The 21,263-nt window shown below is 55.7% G+C and overlaps 5 protein-coding genes across 9 annotated transcripts; all 5 read left to right on the plus strand.

The window, feature by feature from the left end:
* The first annotated feature begins 144 nt into the window (after nt 1-144).
* LOC127603529 (gastrula zinc finger protein XlCGF57.1-like) lies at nt 145-3,400 on the plus strand. Of its 2 annotated transcripts, XM_052069862.1 has the most exons (3): nt 145-474; nt 1,700-2,887; nt 3,263-3,400. In XM_052069862.1, the coding sequence occupies exons 1-2, from the start codon at nt 219-221 to the stop codon at nt 2,839-2,841; spliced, it is 1,398 nt and encodes a 465-aa protein (XP_051925822.1). In that variant the 5' UTR covers nt 145-218; the 3' UTR covers nt 2,842-2,887; nt 3,263-3,400. The 2 variants fall into 2 exon arrangements, with proteins under 2 accessions (XP_051925822.1, XP_051925821.1); XM_052069861.1 differs by lacking the exon at nt 3,263-3,400 and having other exon boundaries at nt 146-474; nt 1,700-3,210.
* Nucleotides 3,401-3,476: 76 nt separating this feature from the next.
* Nucleotides 3,477-9,015, plus strand: atf6b (activating transcription factor 6 beta). Of its 2 annotated transcripts, none has more exons than XM_052069857.1 (16): nt 3,477-3,755; nt 4,798-4,874; nt 5,005-5,086; nt 5,350-5,441; nt 5,534-5,684; nt 5,776-5,907; nt 6,216-6,337; nt 6,453-6,632; nt 6,714-6,796; nt 6,868-7,047; nt 7,122-7,235; nt 7,478-7,568; nt 7,647-7,714; nt 7,803-7,902; nt 7,997-8,081; nt 8,532-9,015. In XM_052069857.1, the coding sequence occupies exons 1-16, from the start codon at nt 3,680-3,682 to the stop codon at nt 8,768-8,770; spliced, it is 1,872 nt and encodes a 623-aa protein (XP_051925817.1). In that variant the 5' UTR covers nt 3,477-3,679; the 3' UTR covers nt 8,771-9,015. The 2 variants fall into 2 exon arrangements, with proteins under 2 accessions (XP_051925817.1, XP_051925816.1); XM_052069856.1 differs by having other exon boundaries at nt 3,478-3,755; nt 6,711-6,796.
* Nucleotides 8,979-11,694, plus strand: LOC127603549 (uncharacterized). Of its 2 annotated transcripts, none has more exons than XM_052069896.1 (5): nt 8,979-9,059; nt 10,494-10,648; nt 10,719-10,831; nt 10,900-10,974; nt 11,246-11,694. In XM_052069896.1, the coding sequence occupies exons 2-5, from the start codon at nt 10,519-10,521 to the stop codon at nt 11,372-11,374; spliced, it is 447 nt and encodes a 148-aa protein (XP_051925856.1). In that variant the 5' UTR covers nt 8,979-9,059; nt 10,494-10,518; the 3' UTR covers nt 11,375-11,694. The 2 variants fall into 2 exon arrangements, with proteins under 2 accessions (XP_051925856.1, XP_051925855.1); XM_052069895.1 differs by lacking the exon at nt 8,979-9,059 and adding an exon at nt 9,268-9,669.
* A 34-nt stretch (nt 11,695-11,728) lies between these two features.
* qrfp (pyroglutamylated RFamide peptide) lies at nt 11,729-13,292 on the plus strand. Its single transcript, XM_052069897.1, has 2 exons — nt 11,729-12,517; nt 12,769-13,292. Exons 1-2 carry the CDS (start codon nt 12,512-12,514, stop codon nt 13,171-13,173), a joined length of 411 nt encoding a protein of 136 aa, XP_051925857.1. The 5' UTR covers nt 11,729-12,511; the 3' UTR covers nt 13,174-13,292.
* Nucleotides 13,293-13,599: 307 nt separating this feature from the next.
* On the plus strand, nt 13,600-21,010 carry ints3 (integrator complex subunit 3). Of its 2 annotated transcripts, none has more exons than XM_052069827.1 (30): nt 13,600-13,761; nt 14,176-14,591; nt 14,799-14,882; nt 15,354-15,437; nt 15,522-15,635; nt 15,704-15,788; nt 15,871-15,937; nt 16,008-16,149; nt 16,228-16,357; nt 16,453-16,550; nt 16,654-16,845; nt 16,905-16,992; nt 17,070-17,149; nt 17,248-17,339; nt 17,412-17,518; nt 17,603-17,719; nt 17,803-17,932; nt 18,013-18,067; nt 18,147-18,250; nt 18,332-18,496; nt 18,701-18,854; nt 18,934-19,002; nt 19,062-19,137; nt 19,223-19,336; nt 19,475-19,523; nt 19,596-19,763; nt 19,950-20,050; nt 20,121-20,193; nt 20,569-20,728; nt 20,795-21,010. In XM_052069827.1, exons 2-30 carry the CDS (start codon nt 14,508-14,510, stop codon nt 20,870-20,872), a joined length of 3,060 nt encoding a protein of 1,019 aa, XP_051925787.1. In that variant the 5' UTR covers nt 13,600-13,761; nt 14,176-14,507; the 3' UTR covers nt 20,873-21,010. The 2 variants fall into 2 exon arrangements, with proteins under 2 accessions (XP_051925787.1, XP_051925788.1); XM_052069828.1 differs by having other exon boundaries at nt 19,068-19,137.
* The last annotated feature ends 253 nt before the right edge of the window (nt 21,011-21,263 follow it).

The raw sequence follows: 21,263 nt of genomic DNA on the forward strand, positions 1-21,263 counted from the left end.
CTCCATGAGACAATGGTGTGAATCAAACACATGAAAATAATGCAATAAAATAAAACAGGCTACTAGGTTTAAAAAAACACAAATGTTTCTGGAAAATATAGCCGCGTTTGAACAAACCAAAGGGACGTCGGCCGGCGTACTGCGCATGCGTTCATGTCAGGTGACCAAGGCAACGCGGAAGTCTCCCATGTTTACGTTTCGTTTGCTTTGTGGTGCAAATGGCGGACGAGGACAAGGAAAAGCAAGGCCTCGTTCGGCGGCGGCCGGAGCCGGGCGGCCGAGACCGAGAGAAGAGCCTGAGGGCGGCCGTCGAGCGACAACTTTCGGCGGCGGCCGAACGCGTCGTACGGCTACTGCAGGAGCGGCCCAGCTCGGGTGACCGTCGGCTCAGGCGGATGGTGATGGACGCCGTCGCCGCCGCTGTCGAGCGAATCTTCAGCGAGTATCAGGCGGTGGCCGCGGGAACGGGAGCTGGTCGGTGTGAGCGAGTCCTTCGCGTTTGCGCTTACTCGAACGTGACCGCATTCGCCGACAAATCACAACCTGTCAAAATGCGGCCCATTTTCAAAATCTCATGAGTTATCACAGAGAAAGTTTCTTGTGGCGGGGGGGGGGGGGGGGGGTAATCGTCTATGTCGTGTTATCAAGTCAGGCACACGTGAGTCCAGCTGTCGTGTTAACGTGGATAACTTTTATTGATCTTTCCCGAAGCATGTATTCTCTCTCCAGTCACTCTCTCGTCTCCCGCTCTCGACGCACCCCCATGACGTAGTCGCCCCGCGACTCTATCGTCATGCTGTACACCAGGGGTGTCCAAACTTTTTGCCAAGGGGGCCAGATTTTATGTGGTAAATTTTCGGGGGGCCGACCTTGGCTGACATTCTTTACATTGAACAACAATATTGTTCAACAAATTTTAGTAAGCCAGTCTGTTTCCATTTTTATTTTAATTTCAACAATCTTAAGAATTTCTTTTGGTTCATTTGAAACAGGTATATCACATGCAACTGCTTATTCACTTGACTTTTTCTTAAACAGAAGTCTCCTGAGTGCAAATTGATTGATTTGAAACATAAAATGTATCACCATGACTTTTCAATAGTCACAAAACCTTTGACTCGAACAACAGGGAAATGAACAAGCAATACACATATCCACAACTGCAAGGATCATTTGAAATATGACATATCAGTCAATATAAACACGTTAACTTGTGAGTGATGCCCTCTAGTGCCTAAATGCTATTACTCATTTAGTGAATGCCATTACTCATTTAGCCACTAGAGGGAAGCAGTACTCTATGAAACATCACTCACCAGTCTACGAGACCTCAGTCAATGCAACACGTGTTCCATTGCGCCCAACCTGCGGGCCAGACGGCACAGATTTTATGACAGGGGCCGAGGGCCCGATGAAATTCGACCGTGGGCCGGATTTGGCCCCCGGGCCGGACTTTGGACATGCCTGCTGTACACAATTACACCACAGTCTATAGGGCAGGAAAAGTCAAGCTTGATCGTTTCTCAAGATGTCTCCTTTAGCGAATAGCTCATGTGCGTTCGTTGTCCATTAGGAACTTCTGTTTCGGACAATTTGTGGGGCATTTCATATGCCTGGGCATCAATGTTTTGGGGAAATTGCCCCCAAAGATGGTGGCCAATTGTCACATTGCTAATCACTGGTGCCCTTTTCCTTACAGATGTAAATTACACAGAGGTTGAACCCGCTACGTCGGAACGGGATCGCCCCACCGGCTTCCCCGCCCACGATGGGCCAAGAGATGTCGGCGGCAAGCCGCACCGATGCCGAGTGTGCGGCAAGTCGTTTGGCAGAAAAGGCTTTTTGATGAGGCACGTGGACAACCACGCCGATGACGCAGAGCCCGCATGCGGCCTCTGTGGCGTCCGCGCCACCTGCGGCGAGGACCTGCGGCCCCACCTGCAGACGCACCGCGACAGCAACAGGACCTGTGACGCCTGCGGAAAAAAGTTTCTCTCCGCCCGAGCGCAGGAAACGCACCGGCAACTCCACCTGTGCCGGCAGAATGCTCAGAGCCACCGGCCCAGTGGGCCCCCGGAGGTCCCCGTGCCCACGGCCCCGATGGGTCTGCAGGTTGAGGGTCAGGGCCGCGGTGGGGGCGCCATTGAGGAGCAGATCCAGGACGGCGTTAAGGACCGCGTTCAGGACCGCGGGGAGAAGCGCGTCCGTGGCTCGCGTGACCGGCCCTTCCCCAAGAGTTCGCCGGCGTCGGCGTGCAGGGGTGCTTCGGATCGCCAGCCCTTCATCTGCGAGTTCTGTGGGAAGACCTTCACGGAGAAGGCGGCGCTGAAGCGGCACCTGAAGCGGCACACGGGGGGCAGGCCGCGAGTCCACGGCTGCGACGAGTGCGGCAAGAAGTTCACCATGAGCCAGCACCTGCACGTGCACAAGAGGATCCACACGGGCGAGAAGCCCTACGCCTGCCGGGTGTGCGGCAAGACCTTCCGGCAGGTGGGGAACCTGGACGCGCACGCCAAGATCCACACGGGCGAGAAGGCCTTCGTCTGCAGCCTGTGCGGGAAGAGCTTCCGCCAAAAGATCTCGCTGGAGACGCACGAGCGCTTCCATCGGAAGGACAAGGTCTTTGCTTGCCACGCCTGCGACAAGAGCTTTGTGCAGAAGGTGGACCTCAAGAGGCACATGCTGACGCACTCGGGCGAGAAGCCGCACGTTTGCCGCATATGCCAAAAGCGCTACCAGGAGAAACGCTCGCTGGAGGCTCACATGAAGGCGCACGTCGCCGCCGCTGTGGCTCACGACGCCGACAAGCGCCCTGAGCGCCAAGACTTGCTGGAGCTCTGAGTCTGGGGACAAGTACATCATCCAGGCCTCCCAAAACAACAGCGAGGTGAATTTGTTTCGGGACCGCTCTCATTACTCCAAACTCTCCACCCTGTCTCGGCCGAGTGTGATTTGATTGTTTTCGCTGGGGAAGTCAAAGAAAAGACGAATATAAATTTGTATATTGCCAAACGTAAAATTGTTCCACTGGTGATTTGTGTAAATACGTATTTTTGACGTCCGTCTGAAGCACATTTTCATTCTTGCTTATCGAAGAAAAGAACCGCTCAGATGTTTGAGGCATCACTTCGACTTCAAACTGCCCCCCAAAAATTTAATATGGAAAGTCGAAACGTGATGCTTGGGTAAATTCTCGGTTGTGTCTCTTTATGTTTGATTTCTTCATTTTTGTCTTGTTTGTTTTCACGGGATGTTATGGCAGGAAGAGCACGTTTCGAGCACGCGATAGGATTTTGGTCGAACGTCATTGGCTGAGCGAGTTCAAGAAGGTGTCGTAAATGTGAACGCTGTCCGTGCTTTCTTCCCGTCGATCAAAAGCGATGACTTCCTGCTGCCTGACGTCACCACTGCTTGCTGGCGTCATTGGCGACTGGGCCTGTCAATCACCGTGATCTCGGTTTATGAGCGCTGGATGGGCGGAGCTTCCCGTGGAGGACATTTCCTCGTCGCTTTCGTCCAGGCGAGTGTCGAAGCAAATTCGGACCAGCTGAGCGTCGCGTCAGGATGAGAAGGTCGCAAAAGGTGGAGACGAGCTGAGATGAAAGAGCCGTGGCGCGCCCGCAACAAAGGGATAACACGCCTGAAATAATTCCCAACAAATTGCTGCTCCCGCTGCGCGATGAGTCTGGACATGCTGTGCGACTCGGACGTCGGGCGATTCTTTGCCGACAATCTGCTCACCAGCGAAGATTGGGGTGAGTCGTTAGGCGCTAGGCGTTCGACGCGATTCCACATTGGACACCTCCCTTCCGACCATTGTCACTTTTGTCTTTTTGTTCCCCCCCGCCCCCATACATACACACGCGCGCACACTTTCCGCCCTTCCGGCGACGTCAAACGTCACGTTTCATTCTTATTGACGTCGTCACACTTGTTTTTTGCACGCTGCCTTTAATCTGACGTCACGGATGCGTTGCACGCGGCCTTGTGCTTCCAACCCGGATATGGCCACTTGATTAGGTACCCCGAGCGGCACGCTCGTAGCCGTCGCTTCCGCTTAGAGCCGAGCGAAGCGAAACACACCGACGCGGTTGTCTCTTCTCGAGTTGTCCACCAGGAACTTGACCGTGTGTGACGACCAAGACCGTGACTATGACGACGCTGATGATAATGACGATGATGCAACAGTACTAGCAAAGCGAGAAATATTATTGCTCGGTTCTCCCGCTGTGACTAGAGAAATCACGCCAAGAGCGTTGAAACGCGACATTCCACGGAAGTTTGCGGCCCAGTCATCACTGTGTTCATAAAATCCTCAGAATTAAAATAAAACGAGTAATTTCAAAGATTGAAAGATGAAAACTGAGTCGAGAGGGGGAGGGGCGGAGCACGGCAGTCTACACAAGTGCAGTTTAAAAACCATGACCAGCTGGCGCATTCAAGTTTGCCAGTTGTTCTGGTTGTACAAAACAAAAAATCGATTCAGTGGACTTCTGTGATTCGTTGGAGATGGCAACTGAACCGATGCTTAAATAGCCAAATTTCACAAAGAATTGAATTTATTTACTTTTCGGGGAACCCTCCAAAATTCTTCAGTAAATGGAAGTTTAATGCCAAGAATTGTTTTCCACCGACTATGCTCAGAATCGCTTATCTAGTTCCCTCAGAGCTTGCTGATGAGCCAATTGTTTGAATCGGGTGTGTTGCGGCACGGTGAGATTGGACAGCGGACCGGAGCGAAACGTGGGGTTTTGTTGTCTTAAAACGTATGTGTGTGTGTGTGTGTGTGTGTTTCAGACGCGTGTTTGTATCGCTGCGACGGCGTGGAGGATGATGACAAACAACTGGGCCTGGCCCCCGAGTATGACACTTTGGTACGTTAACAGCGCCGCTTAACCTGCCTTAGATCTGGAGGCCGCTCTCATGTGGAGTCAGGACACATACATGCACCGCACGAGACCTCCTGTCTTTCTAACCCCCCCCCCCCCCAAACCCCCCCGCCAGTTGGACGACGATCTGGCCCAGCCGCTGGATGGCGAAGCCTCCTCGTGTCCATGGCGATGCATGCCCGACGATCGGCCGGCAGGTGAGCAAACGTCTTACCGCCACTTTGCATTGTCAACCAAACACGCAAACTTTGCTGGCAGGTGGCGTCAGCGCGCAAAGCAACGTCCAAAGCATCTCAGCTGAGCCGAAGGAGCTTTGTCCATTTTTTTTTCCCACATTGGGATGCGTGTCACGGTTGTCACGGCAATGCCCGTTTGACCGTTGTCGCGACAGTGTGAATTTGAGTGCCTGGGTTGTCACGGCAACAGCAATTTGACAACGCAGGTTTGCACGTGCGCGCAGTGTTGCAGGTGAAAGCCGAGCCGGCGTCCCCCGTGTGGTCGTCCGAGGCCGAGCGGTCGGTGGCGGCAGGGGCGGCTCCTCCTGATCCCGCGGTGGGTCCGACGACCGTCCGAGACGCCGCGAGCCATTCTTCACCCTTCGGCTTTCTCCCGGTTTCACTGCCGTTTTTTTTTCCGTCTCGCAGGTTCCCATGAAAGGTGAGAACCCCCCGACGCCTCCCTACGCATTTGGAGACGTGATGTCCCCCCCGCCCGATCTCGCCGCGGCCACGTTGACGCCCGGCGTGGCGCCGCGGCTTCCCGCCGTGGTGACGTCCATCCGAACGCAGGCGACAGGTGCGCTTGATGATGTCATCCGGTCAACTGCTCTTGCGTTGTAAAAAGGCGGCTTTGTTTGACGCCGCAGGACCCGCTTGTGCGTTCTCAGTGGTCCCGGCGCTGAAGACGAGCACCCTGGCCGCCAAACCGCCCCTCCAGCCACGCCCCTTGTGCCTGGCCGCCGTGCCCGCCAAGGCCCTGCTCCTGCGTGGCCTTCCCGCCATGGAGCCGGCGCGACCCGGTGAGGTGATTGCCAGCAAGTGGCAAAACGACGCAAACCAAATTGATGGAAAAAAAAAAACCATCATCTTCGATCAGGCAAAAAAATTGAGCGGCGTGCTCATGAAAACGGACAGAACTCGCGCAGTCCCACGCGGCCAGAACACGGCTCAAACTGAACTCCTCCCCGCGCATGCGGGGACAATGAGCGCACTACTGCTAACTATTGGAGCGGATGTGCAATTGCAGTTTCTTCTCATCGTGCCTCAAAGAAGGCGCCGCCACCGCTCGCCCAGATTGCGCTTTGTGACGTGCGGACGATGTTTGCAGTGGTGTGCCTGGCGTCGGCCCCCACCGTGGTCAAGATGGAGCACGCCGTCTCGCCCGCCGCCACCAAGCCCATCGTCCCGGCCAGCGCCACGTTGCCCGGCAACGGCCCCAACGACGTCGACGTGAGTTGGATCAAATAATCCTCCGCATGGGAAATTTGGAGTTGACGGCAGCAATGCGGGGGGGGGGGGGGCATTTTTGGGAATGCTGAAGTTTCCGGCGTGGCTGGTGTCGCAGATGAAAGTTCTGAAGCGGCAGCAGAGGATGATCAAGAACCGCGAGTCCGCCTGTCAGTCGCGCAAGAAGAAGAAGGAGTACGTGCACAACTTGGAGCTCCAGCTGAAGGAGGCTCAGCAGGAGAACCAAAGACTCCGTCGTGAGAACCAGGAGCTCCGCCAAAGGCTGGAGGCTGGCCGGGTGCGCCACCGTCGCCGCCGCCTGCTCTTTGCCTTTCAATCCGGCAAGGCGTGATGCAACTTCCCTATCCGTTTGTAGCAGGGCGGCGAGTCTCCCGGGGGTAAACGAGCCGTGTGCGTCATGGCCGTCTTTCTCTTTGTGACCTTCAGCTTGGGACCGGTCAGGTAACGCCACCGAACGGGGGGACTTCTAGTCGCTAGATGCGCCGTCACCTCAAAATTTGTCCCGCCCGCAGCATCTTGGACAGGAAGTTGACGGCGGGCTTTGGCGACGGCGCCAGATCCTTGACGGGTCGGCGGCTCCTGGAGATGGAAACGGCAGAGCGGGTGACGCGGCGCCAGGAAGTCCCCGCCGGCGTCGCGCCGGACGATGGCGGAGAGCTGGAAACTTTTGCGGCGGAATCTTTACCGTTCAGGTGACGACCCGTCCGGCCCCTCAGCTCTTGACCCGTGACCCCGCCGCTCATCCGACGTTGACCTTCCGGTGCAGGAACGCCAGTTCGGCCTTTGGCGCGGCCAAGGAGGAGAGCAACCTGCTGCGCCGCCTGGAAGGATACTTTAGCCACGCCCACTGCCCGCAGTTCAACCGCTCGGAGTCACTCAGGTCAGCCACGTCGCGTGACGTTCAGGGTGGACTCAAAATGCAGTCGATGCGATTGGGGAATCTTGGTGGCAACTCCAAACGTTGCCCCCGCCCCCCCAAAAAAAAACACAGATTGAAAATGGATAAACAACAACTAAAAAAAGAATTGTTTCCTCAAATGGGGTCTGCGTAATTTCTATGCCGCCTGCCTTTGGTTAAACGTTCTTTGCGGGGGGGGGGGGGAATATTTGTTTTATTTGCAGGCTGGCGGCAGAACTTCGCGGCTGGGTTCAGCGCCATCAGATCAACCACAAGAAGTCAGGCGGGAAAGTCAAGAAGGCCAAAATGGCTCAGGTGGGTTAGCTCCTCTTGCCGGACCGCCGGCGGCCGTCCACGCGACCTCTGAGAGCATCGTGTGCGTCTGTCCGACAGCGGGCCCAGCTGAGGAAGGCCAACGTGTCGCGATACCTGCCCATCCAGACTCACCGCTCCATTGAAAGGTGCGAAATCAAGCAGAGCCCATACCGCCTCCTTTCTTCCCTCGGCTGACTCTTGTGCCCGCACACGCACGCAAACGCTCTCTCGCAGTCAGCTGCAGCTGCTTCCCGGGCCCGAGTTGACCTACGGCGACTTCCTGGACTCGATCGACCGGCGCGAGGACACCTTCTACGTGGTGTCCTTCAGACGGGTGGGTGTGGCTGACCCGGCCGGCTCGCTGCCCCCCCCCCCCCCCCCCCGGACGCTCCCTCGTCCGCTTTTTCACGCTTGTCGCATGGCCGCAGGACCACCTGCTGCTGCCCGCCATCAGTCACAACAAGACGCGCCGGCCCAAGATGTCGCTCGTCATGCCTGCCATGTCGGTCAACGGTAAGCGCCAAACCTCTTGCCCCAAAATGTACAAACATCTGCGCTTCCGTCCCGAACGTCGTTCATCATAATAATGATAACAGATGCAATAATGTATTTGGTAGTCTTTACCAGCCTTCGATGCAGCATCAGGTCAAAATTATTTTCTGAAAGGTCACAAGGTCAAACTTAAAAAAAAAAAGGGAAAATCTTGCCAAACCCGATGAGCTCAATTAAAAAGTGAAGACGTTTTTGAAATCGGGGATGCATAAAAGCTGACTACAATTCAAATTTGCTGTTGACCAGTGTATTGGGTTTTCCTGATTGAAATGGAACTGGAATCTCTTAAAATGACCCCCCCCACTCCCATCTTCAAAATATTCTTGAATCTCTTTGACAATCTAATTTGTTGTCGAATGTCATCTTGACGTGCTATCATTCCCGCTGTTTTGCTTTGCCCCCGGCCACTAGAGAGCCTGTACAACGCGTCGCATGGCTACGAACTCATGATGCAGGTGGACTGCGAGGTGATGAACACACGCACCGTCCCCATCAAGTCGTCGTCCGTGCCCCCCTCGCGGCGGGACCCGCCGCCGACGTCCCCGCCGCACGCTGCCGCCTCCAATCACTCGGCCCTGCGAGGACGCCACCAGCATCAACCGCCGCGTCCCCGCGCCGAATACCTCCTCAGTCAGTCCGAGGGCGTCTGAAGCGCGCAAACGGAGGACGCTTGGTGTCCCCACATGAAAGCATGCTGATGAGGGGGGGTTCTACTTGTATTTAATGTTTGTACATAGTGATATGTAAATATTTATTTTATTATTTTTATTTTTTGCATTTGGTCTTTGGCGAGAAAAGTTGTTTTCATGTTTGTTTTTGACGTCCTTAAAAGGCCTTGTCCGCTCGTCACTTCCCGTTTACCCGTTCGGTCGAATTAAAGCTTGAGCGCCCTCTACTGGCGGCCCGGAGTGTCTCTTTGTACCGGGAAGTACAGTCCAGGTACAGGTACAGTTTCTTTCCTCCATCCCCCTAACAGGAAACATTCGAGGTCCAGACCCAATCAAAACTCGCCAGTTGCTATGAAGTTTCCACAAGCCGGAAGTGTCCCTTTTGGGGGGGGGGGGACAAGGTTGTGTTCGCGTTTCAATGGCTGCTGTGGTTGTTGAATTTGAGTTTTTGCCCGCACGGTACGTCACATGATTTTGACACGAAAGTGGTTTTCTCTTTGGGGCGGCGGCATCTCCTTTGCCCCCCGCCCGGTCCTGTGGCGCAGGTAGGAATTACGAGCGCGCCCGGATGCTTAGTCCCGCCTCCTAAATTTCACTGCTGAACGCTGATTGGCCGAATGCTGAGCGATGCGACATTTGAATTTGGACTGGCTTTCTACTCGACTTGGCATTTAAAGTTGCTTTTTGCCAATCTGCTCGGACTTGGCAACTTCTCGGCGCACGTCCTGGTAAATTCAAGAACCGCGGCGAGTCCACGAAACGGACGACACGAGATCAAAGAACGACAACTCGGAAGTTCCTTCTTTGGGCCGAGCACCGAAGACATTTCAGCGTACTCGCAGAACTACATTCGACTACTGAGAAACTGCCCTCGTTTACAGGTATGGGTATACCTGTCAACTTGTACGTTTATTAATCATTTCAAATCATCATGTACGACGTGTATTGCTCTATAAATACTGTTGACTTGACTTTTATACGGGGCGAAAAAAAACTATTGTACAAACCGATCTCACAAAGACCATTTTGGCTCAAATCCAGATCGTCTCCCTTGCTGGTAGCCAACCACAATGCCGTCGTAGATCGCTACTATTGTCACGGCTAACCAGCAAAAGTAATCCTCAATCGTATATATATTTTTTTCATCACTGCGTACGGTCGGATTGATAAACAGCGTTGTGCGCATGCGCGGTAAACCGTTGTAGGTTTTTTTGTTGCTTTGTAAGGGGAATCGTACCGAGATTGACAGGTATGCCAACCACTGGGCCGTTCAGCTGACAGGGGGAAGAAAAAAATCTTACTGTACTTCCTGATTTATTATTTTAGTACTAGTAGTATTGTAGTGTGGATTTTTTTAAGTGGGTGTATGCGATTCTGGGATGTTCTATATATACATTCAGAACATCAATCATAGGCCACAACACCAGTTAAACGAACGTTAAATTTAATGTTTTACTACTCCAAAATAATCACAGGCCAACGTTATTAAGCATAACTCGCATTAGAACAATGATCAACAAACATTTCAATCACCCGCAGACAGCGTGATTGAAATTGAATGTGGCGTCGGGAGAAGTGGGTGGACGGCGTAGCCACGCCCACTACACCCCTGATTAATACTACTTGTAACGGAGTGGCAAGGTGTCTTGGGTGTTGTTGTCATTCATGTGTCGCGTGACCAGTGTGCGATTTGTGGTCGCGGCAGGGTTTGCGTGTTTGCGGGCGGCGTCATGCGCCACGACTCCTCGTCCAGCCGGAGGAAAGCCAGCCACCCGCAGCGCCGCCCGCCGCCGTCGCCCGCGGCTACCCCCCGCGGGCACCGCCCGCCGTCGTCGCCGCAGCCAGGCCCTTCCGGGGCCGGTGAGCCAGCCTCTCCGCCGTCCCATCCTGTCCCGACGACGGCTTGTAAAACAGGTTTTTATGTTTGCAGGGCCGTCGCCCAGGAGGCGAAGGTACCGCCCGGGCACCAAGGCCCTGATGGAGATCCGCAAGTACCAGAAGAGCACCGAGCTTCTCTTCAGAAAGGCGCCCTTCTCTCGCCTGGTGAGGTGTCGTCGGCTCACGAGTTAGCTTCTTGGTTTATCGCCTCATGTGCAAAATCCACCCCACAGGTTCGTGAAGTGTGCCAGGCTTACGACAGAGGTGCCCTCCGGTGGCAAGTCTTCGCTCTGATGGCGCTTCAGGAGGTAAGGTTGCCCAAGGGGCCCAAAGGTCACACTTAGGCCGCCATCTTGGTGGTACCCGCGCAGCTGCTCAGCGCTCCAAATTCCCTTCCACATCAGTTTGCTTGATGGAACCACACAGTAGCCACATCAAAAGCATGCCACTGAATGACACTTTGAGCCCGAGTCTTTGCTTTGAAGTGTCTTCCTGATACCCAGCTCCACCCGAACCCATGAAACAAAAAGAGTGTGCATCGTTCGCTTGCGTGTTGACGGCGTGTTGGGATCCTTGCAGGCGGCCGAGGCCTTTTTGGTGATGTTGTTCTCCGACGCCAACCTTTGTGCCATCCACGCCAAGCGTGTCACCCTGTTTCCCCGCGACCTCCAGCTGGCCCGACGCATCCGCGGCACCCAATGCACGTGAGGCGGCCATGCGGCGGCGCGAGCACTGGACGCTGACCGCCCAACCCAGCCCGTGTCCTCGAAATCCTTCAAATTGCCAACTTTGTGTTTTCCCAATAAAGTCATGTGACAATGGGGTGGATCATTTCTTGGCCCCGCCCAGCCAGCCAACCAGGTGACTGCTCCGTTTGCCGTGTCAAAGGGGACATTTTGGCCCCGTCTCACCCCCCCAACCCCCACCCCCCCCAACCGACGCTTCCCTGATGACGTCGGGTCTCGGACACGACAACTGCATCCCCGCAGCTCTAACGTCAAACAAATAAAGGATGCGCGTCGCCATCATTGCTGTTTGTCGGTGTGGTTTGTCCCTGCTCTCATTGTGATCATGTGACCACATAAGCCAATCAGAACGCTTGTTTGATGACGCAGCCCAACTCATTCAGTAGTGGGGAAATTTGACTCCCAAAGGAAAGTTTGTCAGACCCGATGGACGCAGTCGCGCTTTTACCTTCTTCTGGAAGCCGCGAAGTGAAAAGCGGCGCTCACGTGTTTTGGACTTGGCTTTTGACTGGTCGGCTTTGCCAATCGAAGCATTGTGAGGTTGAGAACTTTGCCTTGACTTGGCCGCCGGACCGAAGATCCTTCCGACGCGCCCTCAAGTGTATCAGTCCCAACGCACTTTGCCGATAAGCGAATGACTTGGAACTCCGTCGCTGGGTTCACAAGGATTTGCCGACTCTTGAGTCACCAACCACCGCGACGGGATTTTCGATGAGCCCTCCGCCATACAGGCTCATGGCTTCTATCGGGAAATGAGTCGCTCATTCCCAGCGCAGTGGCCATCTTCGAGCCGGGCCACCCGCAAGGACATTTGGAAGGGCAAAGCCTTGTTGTGCCTGCTGGGCGTCTTGGAGATGTTTTTGTGCTGACGAGCATGTTAATGAGTTGCCGTCTCGCCACCAACGCAAATCAAGCCGCTAATTAGGCCAAAGAGTGCTCGTTGGGAGGCGCCTGCAACCAAAATGGCTCAAAAGGCTCGCCAGCGTGCGTCAGCGGGGCGGGGGGTGACGCCCACCGTTGACCTCCTGTGGCAGATCGCCTTTAAAAAGGGTCGGCAGGCCGGCGCCGGAGAACGCCGCCGCTGCACCGAGCCGAGCCCATGACGGTAAGGAAGCTTTATCTATTCCAACGGAAACGAGACGTCAGCCTCATCGCATCCTTGCGTCTTGTTGGTTTTGAACCTGCGAGCCCCAATCGTTCAAAAGATAGCAATTGGAGTCTTGAAAAGTTTCCCTGTGGGTGCAGTCGGTACTTGTTCCAGATGTTTGACTTCCAATTCAAATGTCTGAGCCTGCGCCTGTATTTGCCTGCTCGGTTGTGTGGGCAGTGGTCCTGATGTGCGCGCTTGCATTTCAGATGAAGGCGCTTACGTCTGCGGGCAGCTCCCAGCTGGCCCTCCTCTCCCTTATGCTTCTGCTGCCGGTCCCCCGCAGCGTGACGCCGCACCCCGGATGTGGGCCTGAGCCTCCCGCCGTGGGGCTCCTGCGGCTGCCCTCGCCGTCCTTCCGGCTCTCCAACTCCCTGGAGCTCGCTTCTTCTTCTTCCCTCTCCTCAGAGGTATGGGGGGCCTGGCCGGGAGAAGAGGCGGAGCTCCAGAGGCGGGCGAGAAAAAACGCCAACCAGGGCGGCGACGGCGGCGGCCCACCCGGTGAGGCCCTCACCTCCATCCTGGGCGGCCTTCAGAGCGTCAGCCGAGAGAAAGGCGGATTTGGCTTTCGTTTTGGCAGGAACTCCCGGACCCGAGGGCGCGGGCCGCCCTGATGCTACCCAATCGGCCACCACCGGGTCTCTCTTCTCCGCTATTAAATGCATGAAACGTCCTCTTGTCCCAATGAATAAAGCTGTCATTGGGAATCTGGTTTACAGCCCGATACCACAAAGACTGGATGTGTGTTCTTCTTTCATAAGGCAGCAGACACCGTCCGTCGTGGTTCATGGAGGGAGCCTTGATGTTGTCGAAAAAGTCACATCTTGCCTCAAATCTATCATGTTTGAATCAATTCATTCGGAGGAGAAACCGTGAAGGACTGACAACTGGGGCCTTGACGAGAGGTGATTGCAATAGAACACAATTCTTTCAAATTGAGCAGCGCGATCCTGGAATAAGTTGTCGCTGAATTTTTTTCTCAAATCTGGAGGTAGCGCTTTTATTGTGAAGGTTGACAGCGTTTCCGGCTTGCTCGGCTCGTTGCGGTTGGATACTGGTGCCGGCGCGCGCACGAGTATCGAGGGCGAGCAAATGACGTCACTTCGACGCGTCGCCGAGGAGCTTTGTTTTCACATCTTTTATTCAGCTTTTGTTTTGCCGGTGGGAACGTCAAGCGGAGCACGCGACCGACGTCAGAGGAGGTAAACATTCACCCGCGCGCCACACAAACGCGACGTAACACGATAATCGTCGCTCAAACTTTCTTGCCTAAACGGTTCTGACGCACATTTGCACGCTCAATGGATTTTGTCCGATAGAGAGGAAGAGCTACTTTATTGTAATGTGCCACGAGTCAGCGACGTAGAGAGGATCCCCGCCTATTTTTAAACTTGGTTGAACACACGAACACACACGCTTAAACAAGTGTCTTTTGGCTCTCCAACAACACATGTCCAGTGCTCGTCACCTCCTCAGCTCACACCACACTACAACATGGCCTTGGTTTTGTGTACAATCATACGTCTTTTCTTGCTGTACGTTGTTGCTGCCATGTTAATGCTCTTATTAAATATGATTTAAAAAGAGAATATTTATTTGCTTCGCCGTATCACAAGGAATTTCTTGAAGTGGACGTCAAGGTTTCCAGCCCAAATCGTTGATTGGCTGCGGCTCAGCCAGAAGGACACCCCACACCGCCCCCTCCTGGCCTGATTGGGCGATAATCGCGTCACTCCGACGCGTCGGGACAGTGATTGGCGGCAAGGCCGGAAGTAATGTCCGTTCTCTTCCTGAAGTGGAACAGTGGCACGGAGCGGGACAGGAGGAAAGCTCCTCGAGTGGAAGTGTGACAAAATAAAAAACAAAACAACCTTTGCGCCACTTCCACGCGCGCTCTTCCGGCGCCTGCGTTTTCGGCGTGGAAGGCGAAGCGAAGCAGCCGCCGCAGATGGAAGCTGTATCGGCCAAGAACAAGGCGCAGGGCCGCCTGCTGGTGTCCACGCAGCTGGACGCCAAAGACGAACTGGAGGAGGTAAACCCGCCGCCGACGGCTCGCTCGACGTTCGCTCTCCTCTTCTCGCAAAACCTCACAGGGACCCGCGGGCTCATTAGCATAGACACTCCCTAGCTTAGCCCGCGTCTCTGTACCTTTTCACTTGGATCCGGTAGACAATCGCACAAGTTTAATCGGAACTGCGCACGCGACGCCTGCTCACTTTTTGTTTATGTGGGTGTGCAGAAACTGGAGCGTTGCGTCGGGGTGGTTCACTCGATGACCAATGGCCTTTCAGAGAGAGAAGCCAACGACGCTCTGACCGCCTGTGTAAGTTCATGACGTCATCAGGTGCAAAACACACACACACGAGGCAGACAAGGAGGCCGACTCCATCTCATTTGTTCTTTGCAAGCTCCTCACTGCTCACTCCTCCCGAGCTGAGGAGAGCAACAGAGCAGCCAGGACTAACAGATGCTTAGAAATAAATGGCTCGCTCGCTCGTTCCTCGATGATGGCAAAGCTGTGTCTGAGTGCAAAGCGGCCTTTCAAAAAGCTCGACGAGAACCACATCTTGTGTACTATTGCCAAATTGTTGGGGAGGGTTTCGTTTCGTCAACAAAACAGACCAATTTCCAGTTCGCAGTACAATACAATACATCCTGATATAAATAGCGCTTTCACAACAGCTGCAGCTGTAACAAAGCGCTTAACAAAACGGTTCACATCAAGTAAAACTCTGACGTGAAGGCAATTGAAATGCAATCGCAGCCGACTGGTGGAAATGTCGTTGTTGTCCAGGCGTGTAAAGGCCAGCAGCAGCACGAGGAGGTTTGCCTTGGACTCTTCGCTTTGCTTCTCGCCGAGCCAGCTCAGGCCCAGAGGGTAACAATGCACGCACTCACGCATTGCCGTCATGTGTGACATCACCACGACAACTCTTGGGCGTGTGTGTGTGTGCATGTGCAGTGTTACAGGGACCTGACTCTGGTGAACAGAGATGGAATGAATGTGGTCCTGGTGAAGATCAACCAGATCTTAATGGAAAAGTTCCTCAAGCTCCAGGACGTCCCCAGAAAGCAGGTAAACTGGCACACGCGCGTGTGTATCCAGGAGGAGGCTGGTGCTGAAATGTGTGTGCGGGCATACAGTTGGTGTGGTTTGTGCGAGAGCTGGTGAAAAGTGGTGTGATGGCAGCTGATGGCGTTGTCATGACTTTGCTCAAGCAGATTGCAGGTCGGACACACACACACACACACACAAACACACACACACACACACACTCGCACAAAATGCTCACGTCACTGCATGCATGCAGGCGGAGATGTGTCCACAAAGAACTTGTGGTTGGCTGAGAGCGTCCTGGACATCCTGCTGGAGCAGAAGTATGACACACATGCAAATGAGCCCTATTCCAAAGCGTCTTGTCAAGCCTGTGTGTGCGCGCGTGCGCAGGGAGTGGCTTTTGAAAAGTGGGATGCTGATCGCCATGTCGGTGTACACGTACCTGCGCCTCATCGTGGACCACGGCGCCCCCAACCTGCTTCCTCTGCGCCAGAAGGAAGTGGACTTTTGCATCGGGATGCTGCGGGAGAAGGTGAGGAGCGCGGCGGCGGCGCTGCGACAACAAGGCTCGCCTCCTTCAAGCCGCCCCTCCTCCCCCCGCTTTGCACAGTTCTTGGAGTGCGTGATCATCGGCCGAGATTTGGTGCGCCTGCTGCAGAACGTGGCCCGGATCCCTGAGATGGATCTTCTTTGGAGAGACCTGCTCCACAACCCTCAAGTCCTCAGTCCGCAGTTCACCGGTAAGACCGCCGCCCTGTCTGTGCTCGTCTCCGTGGCAACGCTCTGGATCACGAGTGTGTGTGTATGTGTGTGTGTGTGTGTGTGTACGCGTCAGGTGTTTTGCAGCTGCTCACGGCGCGGACTTCCAGAAAGTTCCTGGCGTGTCGTCTGACCCCCGACATGGAGACCAAGCTCCTGTTCATGACCTCCAGGGTAAGAAGCGGCGAGTTCCCGCGGCGGCGAGGTCAGGCCGCCGCAGCCGGCTTCCCCGCCCGCCTGGCCCCGCACCCCCTCGCTCTCTCTTCCGTGCGCGCAGGTGCGCTTCGGGCAGCAGAAGCGCTACCAGGACTGGTTCCAGCGGCAGTACTTGTCCATGGCCGAGAGCCAGTCGCTGCGCTGCGACCTGATCCGCTACATCTGCGGCGTGGTCCACCCGTCCAACGAGGTCCTGAGCTCCGACATCCTGCCGCGCTGGGCCATCATCGGCTGGCTGCTCACCACCTGCACGGTAAGCGCGCTGAGCCGCCGTAAGCCTTCCGCCTTCTCACCCCAAATGCCTTTGCGCAGTCCAACGTGGCCGCCTCCAACGCCAAGCTGGCGCTCTTCTATGATTGGCTCTTCTTCAACCCGGATAAGGACAGCATCATGAACATAGGTGATACGCTCGCTCGCTCGCACGTCAACTGGACTTGCTCGATGACTCGTAACAAAAGCGCCTGCGGCGCCACGCAGAGCCAGCCATCTTGGTGATGCATCATTCCATGAAGCCCCACCCCGCCATCACGGCCACGCTCCTCGACTTCATGTGTCGGGTGAGACTCCGCCTCCTCCCCCGTGTCGCTTTGCCGCCGCGAACGTCCCGGAATAACATAATATAATAAATAAAAATAATTTCCTCCTCCACCCTCAGATCATCCCGCACTTCTTCCCTCCGTTGGAAGTTCAGGTCCGTCAGGGCGTCTTCAACTCGCTCACGTTCATCATGGAGAAGCGAGTGCTAGCGTAAGACCCGCGCACGCGCGTGGCGAATTCCTTGTGTGGGGCTGGGGGTTAAAAGGTCATGTGCTCCTGCAGCCACTTGGCGCCGCTGTTTGACAATCCAAAATTGGACAGAGAACTTCGCTCCATGCTCAGGGAAAGATTTCCAGAGTTTTGCAGCGCCCCCTCGCCGCCCATGGAAGGTGCGCCCACACACGCTGGCACGCACGCACGTACGCACTCACTCGGATGCCGCACAAACTGTGTGTGTGTGTGTGTGTGTGTAGTGAAAATGGAGGAGATGGCGTCCATGGAGATGGAACACATGATGGACAAGGAGGAAGGTTGCTACGACAACACAGAAGCAACCTTCAGTGATGATGAGGAGGAAGTCAACAGCAAAGGTCATCATCTCGATCGTCTTCCCAATGATTCGATTCGTAATTTATATTCACGTTAGCTCGTGTGCGTGTGTGTGTGTGCGCAGGAAAGAAGCAGGAGTTCAGATTTCATCCAATCAGAGAGGCTGTGGTGGAAGAGCCCGCTGACATCACACCCTGGCTCGACCAACTGGAGGACACCATGAAGGACAAGGTCGTCCAGCTGCAGAAGTCAAGGTCAGAGGTCGACACGGACGCCCAAGTTGTGACTTTCGGTCCATTGCTCGGAATCGGTTAATTGTGCCAATTGCTCCCAGTGACACGGAGACGCAGTGTGAAGTCATGCAGGACATCGTGGACCTCATCCTGGAGGTCAGCGCGCACGCACGCGCACCCACGCACGCGCGCGCACGCACAGGTTTAAACCACAGGCCCGCCGCGCATGTTGCAGGAGGACTTTGACACGGAGCAGATGTCGGCCTTGGCGTCGTGTCTGGCGGAGATCTTCAAGGAACATTTCCGAGGAGACGTCCTCCCCGAAGACATCACTGACGAGTAAGAGCGGCCGCCGGTCGCCGCCGCGTGTGCGCGCGCACGCGCCCAGCGCGCTCCTCGTCAGCTGCACGCCTGCCTCAGATCGCTGGAGGAGTCGGTGTGCAAGGCGGTGTGTCTGGTCTTCCGGAACCTGGTGACCATGCAGGAGGACAACAGCGGCTTTGCCGTTCTTCTGGAAATGCTGGCGGAGCTTTACCAGAAGCAGCCCAAGATCGGTTACCACTTGCTCTACTACCTCAAAGCCAGGTGACGCCTTGACGCCAAATGACAGCCGACGAATCGCGTGGCCGCACTCGACAAAGAGTTGAAGCAAAATCTGCGGCCGGGAACTTTGCCAGCGATTGGACTTGCGCGTCGAGTGCAGGCGAATTGAAGCGAGCGTGCCCGGGTGACGTGTCTAACGTGTCTAAATGTGCAATTGTGTGTGTGTGTGTGTGTGCGCGCGCTCAGCAAAGCGGCCAACGGCAAAATGATGCTGTACGAGTCGTTCGCGCAGGCCACGGCGCTCGGAGACCTTCACACGTGTCTGATGATGGACATGAAGGCGTGTCAGGAGGACGACGTGCGCTTGCTCTGCTACCTGACGCCCTCCATCTACTCGGAGGTACGTTCGCGCGTTCGCGGGTAGGGGGTCGGGGGGGGGTTGGTGTGGGCAGCCGACTCTGAGCTCTGCCGGGTTGCAGTTTCCAGATGAGACGTTGAGGAGTGGCGAGCTGCTCAACATGATCGTGGCCGTCATCGATTCCACTCAGGTGGGTGAGAGGACGCGGCGGGCCGCTTCGCCGGGCACTAACGCGGGCGTGCGGTGCAGTTGCAGGAGCTGATGTGTCACGTGATGATGGGGAACCTGGTCATGTTCCGCAAAGACTCCGTTCTCAATATCCTGAGTGAGCGCACGCGCACGCTTGACGCAAACGGCAGGGGGGGGGGGCGCCCTCTTAAACACTTTGTTTTTCCCTCGCCCCCGGGCAGTCCAGTCTCTGGACTGGGAGACGTTTGAGCAATACAGCACGTGGCAGCTGTTCCTGGCGCACAGCATCCCTCTGGAGACCATCATCCCCATCCTGCAGCACCTCAAGTACAAAGGTAGCCCTCCTCGGCGACCCGATCGTCACTCCGACGACGGCAGCCGGCGCCAGCGATCCGAGCGCGCGCTGGTCTTGGTTGGATGTCGCTCCCGCTGATGCCGCCTTCCCCTTTGGCGCGTTTGCCTTTTTCGTGCAGAGCACCCCGAGGCCTTGTCCTGCCTTCTGCTACAGCTGCGGCGAGAAAAGTAACACCGCAACGGCGACCGCCGAACCTTGCGGCGGCGCCTCTCTCATCCGTGCGTGCGTTTGTGCATCAGGCCCAGCGAGGAGATGGTGAAGATGGTCCTGAGCAGGCCCTGCCACAGCGAGGACCAGTTCACCACCAGCCTCCTGCGCCACTGGGCGTCCAAGCACGACGACGCCCTGGCCGAGCACATCAAGGCGCAACTCATCAAGAACAACAACCAACCGAGAAAGAGGCAAAGGTGCGCTCGGCGAGGCTCGCATCCAGCATGCGCAAAGCCTCCAGTCCAGCAGGGGGCGCACACGCAAAGAAAGACTATCAAGAGTGACTCCAGAAGATGCTGAGGATGACGCTTCCATGACAACAAAACACTATCCGTCTTCGCATTACAATCAGTGCGTGCGTGTGTGTGTGTGTGTGTGTGCAGTCTCCGCAGCTCGAGCAGCAAACTGGCTCAGTTGACGCTAGAGCAGATCCTGGAACATCTGGACAACCTCCGATTGAGCCTGAACAACACGAAGAACAGCTGTCAGTACACACGCGCGCGCGCGCGGGGCTCCGTTGACCCGTGCTAATTCTTGACCTTTGGTGTGCTCAGTCTTCAGCCAGACGCCCATCCTTCAGGCCCTGCAGCACGTTCAGGCCAGTTGTGATGAAGGACACAAGATGAGGTACGTGCCTGCGCCTGCGCCCGGCTGCTGCTTTTCTGGGGAAATTTCCGGATGAACCCAAAATGCCGATGGAGTGTAGTGGGCTGGCTCATATGGCAAGGCGCCACCTAGTGGTAGCGTAGCGTCGGACAGACGTCCACTTGTCCCTCCAAAATGCAATAAGGAGACTTCCTGTTGGGAATTTTGTCATCCGAGAGCAAACGGTGAAAAGAAAGAACAACCCCCCCGCCCCCACCCACCCCCATTTTTTTTGAAAATCAAGGTCAAATTGGAGTGACCCCTAAAAGTCCAAGCGCATTTTCGGTTCATCCAGAAACGTTGACCCCCGCCCGCCCCAAAAAGGCGCCGCTGGTGACGGGGCGACTGGCCGTGCAGGTTCAGCGACCTGTTCGCCTTGGCCGAAGAGTACGAGGACTCGCAGGCCAAACCCGTCAAGTCTCGCCGGAAGGCGGCCGCCACGTCGCCGAGGTCGCGCAAGGGCGCCGCGCCGCCCAGCAACAACAACGAGGAGGAGAGCGCCTCCAGCAGCGCCTCGGTAGGTTCGCCCGCCGACCCCCCCCGACCCTCCCACGTTGATCTCGCCTCCCGTTTTGTGCTTCAGGAGGAGGAAGACTCCAAGCCCAAAGCGCCCAAGAGGAAGAGGAAGTGCTCTTCGGCCGTGGCCTCCGACAGCGACTGAACCACGTTTGCCCGCCATGCGCTGTGCCCCGACTTTTAATTTTTTTTTTTCGGTGGGGTGGGAGGGGGGGGACAACTCTTTGCTGTTGTTTTTAAGCTGCCCCTTCCTTTGTCGCTCCAGTAAAAGACTTTGTATGAAGCCGCCACATTTACTCTTCTTTTCAACACTTCCTGTTTAGTATTGTGCACTGCGAGGTGCGGGGCTGGTTTGAGATCCTTTAGATGCCCCGCCCACATCATCACTCGTGATGGGCATCATCAGCCGGCCGGCTGTCCGAACGATCTCCTTGAGGCGGACGCGCCGTGTTTAGTCGCCTCCAGACAGGAAGCGTCTGTGATTTCTGTGTGGCTGTCATGTCAGCGGCCAAGTCGGGAACGCATCCCTGAATTCT

Source organism: Hippocampus zosterae, chromosome 7, assembly GCF_025434085.1.
Source record: "Hippocampus zosterae strain Florida chromosome 7, ASM2543408v3, whole genome shotgun sequence".
Classification (NCBI taxonomy): Eukaryota; Metazoa; Chordata; class Actinopteri; order Syngnathiformes; family Syngnathidae; genus Hippocampus; species Hippocampus zosterae.